This window comes from Hipposideros armiger, unplaced genomic scaffold (genome assembly GCF_001890085.2).
Source record: "Hipposideros armiger isolate ML-2016 unplaced genomic scaffold, ASM189008v1 scaffold_735, whole genome shotgun sequence".
NCBI classification, from domain to species: Eukaryota; Metazoa; Chordata; class Mammalia; order Chiroptera; family Hipposideridae; genus Hipposideros; species Hipposideros armiger.
Genome location: NW_017732085.1, coordinates 768,514 through 770,757, shown reverse-complemented (window position 1 = coordinate 770,757; position 2,244 = coordinate 768,514). Strand labels below are relative to the sequence as shown.

The 2,244-nt window shown below is 37.3% G+C and overlaps 1 protein-coding gene across 2 annotated transcripts in view; it reads left to right on the top strand.

Moving 5' to 3' along the window:
* The first annotated feature begins 1,408 nt into the window (after positions 1 to 1,408).
* SPIRE1 (spire type actin nucleation factor 1) overlaps positions 1,409 to 2,244 on the top strand; it is a 121,359-nt gene continuing 120,523 nt past the window's right edge. For both annotated transcript variants that reach the window (XM_019627514.1, XM_019627513.1), the window contains exon 1: positions 1,409 to 1,638. In XM_019627514.1, coding sequence (XP_019483059.1) covers positions 1,510 to 1,638 — 129 coding nt within the window. In that variant the 5' untranslated portion in view covers positions 1,409 to 1,509. The remainder of the gene's footprint in view (positions 1,639 to 2,244) is intronic.

Sequence of the window (2,244 nt, the reverse complement as noted above, 5' to 3'; positions counted from 1 at the left end):
AGCAGGGCACAAGCAGTGGCTGGACTTGGCTTGAACCAAAGCCCCTCCTAAGAGGCCCCAGAACCAACACACCAGTGGCCAGCTTCAGATCACACCAGAGCACCACACAGGAATCACCCAAGCACCTCCACAAATGACACACCCAAAAAACAGTCTCAGCACTCACCAGAGCCCTGCTAAAGCAAATCCTGCTCTGTAGGGTCAGCCCCTATACAACAGCTTCCCCACTGTACTCATACCCAGTCTTCACAACCAATCAGCCTGAGGGTCAATTCCTCCTACTGACTTGTCAGTAGCAATCAGTGCTAACTACAATAGGAGTATAAACACAAATCAAGGGACACATCTGGAGCATGCATCTCAGGTGACCAGGGAGACTGTGCCACTGGGCCCCACAGGACACCTATATAAGGCCACTCTCCTAAAACCAGGAGACATAGTAGCTCTACCAATACATAGAAACAAACACAGGGAGGAAGGCAAAATGGGGAGATAAAGAAACATGTCCCAAAGAAAAGAACAGAACAAAGCTCCAGAAAAAGAACTGAACAAAATGGAGACAAGCAATCTACCAGACGTAGAGTTTAAAACAATGGTTATAAGGATTCTCGATGATCTTGACTATATTCCCTATGAAATACTTTACATCCTCATGACTATTTTGTAACTACCAATTTGTACTTCTTAATGCCTTCCCATTTTTAGCCCATTCCCCAACTCCTCACCCTGCTGGCTACCATCAAAATGCTCTCTGTATCTATGAGCTTGTTTCTGTTTTGTTTGTTCATTTATCCTATTTTCTAGATTCCATATATAAGCCAAGTCACATTGCATCTGTCTTTGTCTGACATACTCCACTCAGCACAATACCCTCCAGGTCCAGTCATGCCACCACAAATGGCAAGAATTCATTCAGCTCTATGGTTGAGCAATACTCTATTGTATTGGGTTGTCAGAAGAGTCATGACACGTTTTTGCAATGAAAAACATAGAAAAAATACATCATGACTTTTCCGACAACCCAATATATACGAGAATTGGACAATTAAGTTTGCGAACTCATCCTAGAAAAAGTGCTACATACCTCATTGCTGAATATCACTATGGTCACCTCNTATAAATAGAGAATATAGATTTCAGCACACAGCATAAACCTAAGAAAACATAAAAAGGATTTGTATGTTATATTCTGGTCTGAAGAAACCACACAAAAAATTCCATATGAGGTTTGTTTTAATACATAGGTGAGCCTTTTAAATATCTCCTTATATTTAATTTGTCATGTTTCTGAAATGGAATAGATAAGCCCTAGCTTAAAAATCACACTGAATATTTTATGCTTTACAGTTAGTTCTATTAAAATGTTTAGTCATCTCCATTAACCACCTTTTTTAATGTTTCTAGGTTATTGAATCTTTGGGAATTATTATTTATAAAGCACTGGACTATGGTTTGAAGGAAAATGAAGAAAGGGAATTAAGCCCTCCCCTGGAGCAGCTTATTGATCACATGGCCAACACAGTAGAAGCTGATGGTAGCAATGATGAGGGTTATGAGGCTGCAGATGAAGGCCTGGAAGATGAAGAAGATGAAAAGAGAAAAGTCTCAGCTATCCGGTCATATAGAGATGTCATGAAGGTAAAGCAGCAGTTTATATAATACTTGTTTTTTTCAACAATTGTTATTTAACTTAAAAAAGTTGATTAGTGATTCAGCATTTGATAATAGTTCCTAGACTTTCAGCTAAAACTGAAATGATAAGTAACTAAAATACTCTTGATTCTGGGATTTATTTGTTCAGAGCCTCCACATGGCCTTTAAAAAACCATTTTTACATATTATATACCCCTTATTACATATTATACACCAGTGTGACTGGGTATTATGTCTTCAACTGACTTCTGTATTTTCCTTTTTATGGAGTAAATAACAACTGTGATCCACTTATTAATATGAAGATTGTGAAACTGAACTATCACAGCTGATTATTTTACTTTCTCTTCTTGACCCACCCAGTGGCATTTATATGTAATGAAATAAGTTCTATAACTTGAATTGAATTTTTCTCTTTAGTTAAATTTTTCTGTGTACTTGAAAGACATAATTGCTACAATGCTAAATGCACAGAGATTTAAATTAAAGCAGGTTTGTCAAATTAGTCTTAAAAGAGCATTCTGTTTAGAGTTATTTATATGTGATGTTTACTATTGGGTTGTTGGAAAAGCCATGACGTATTTTTTCTAT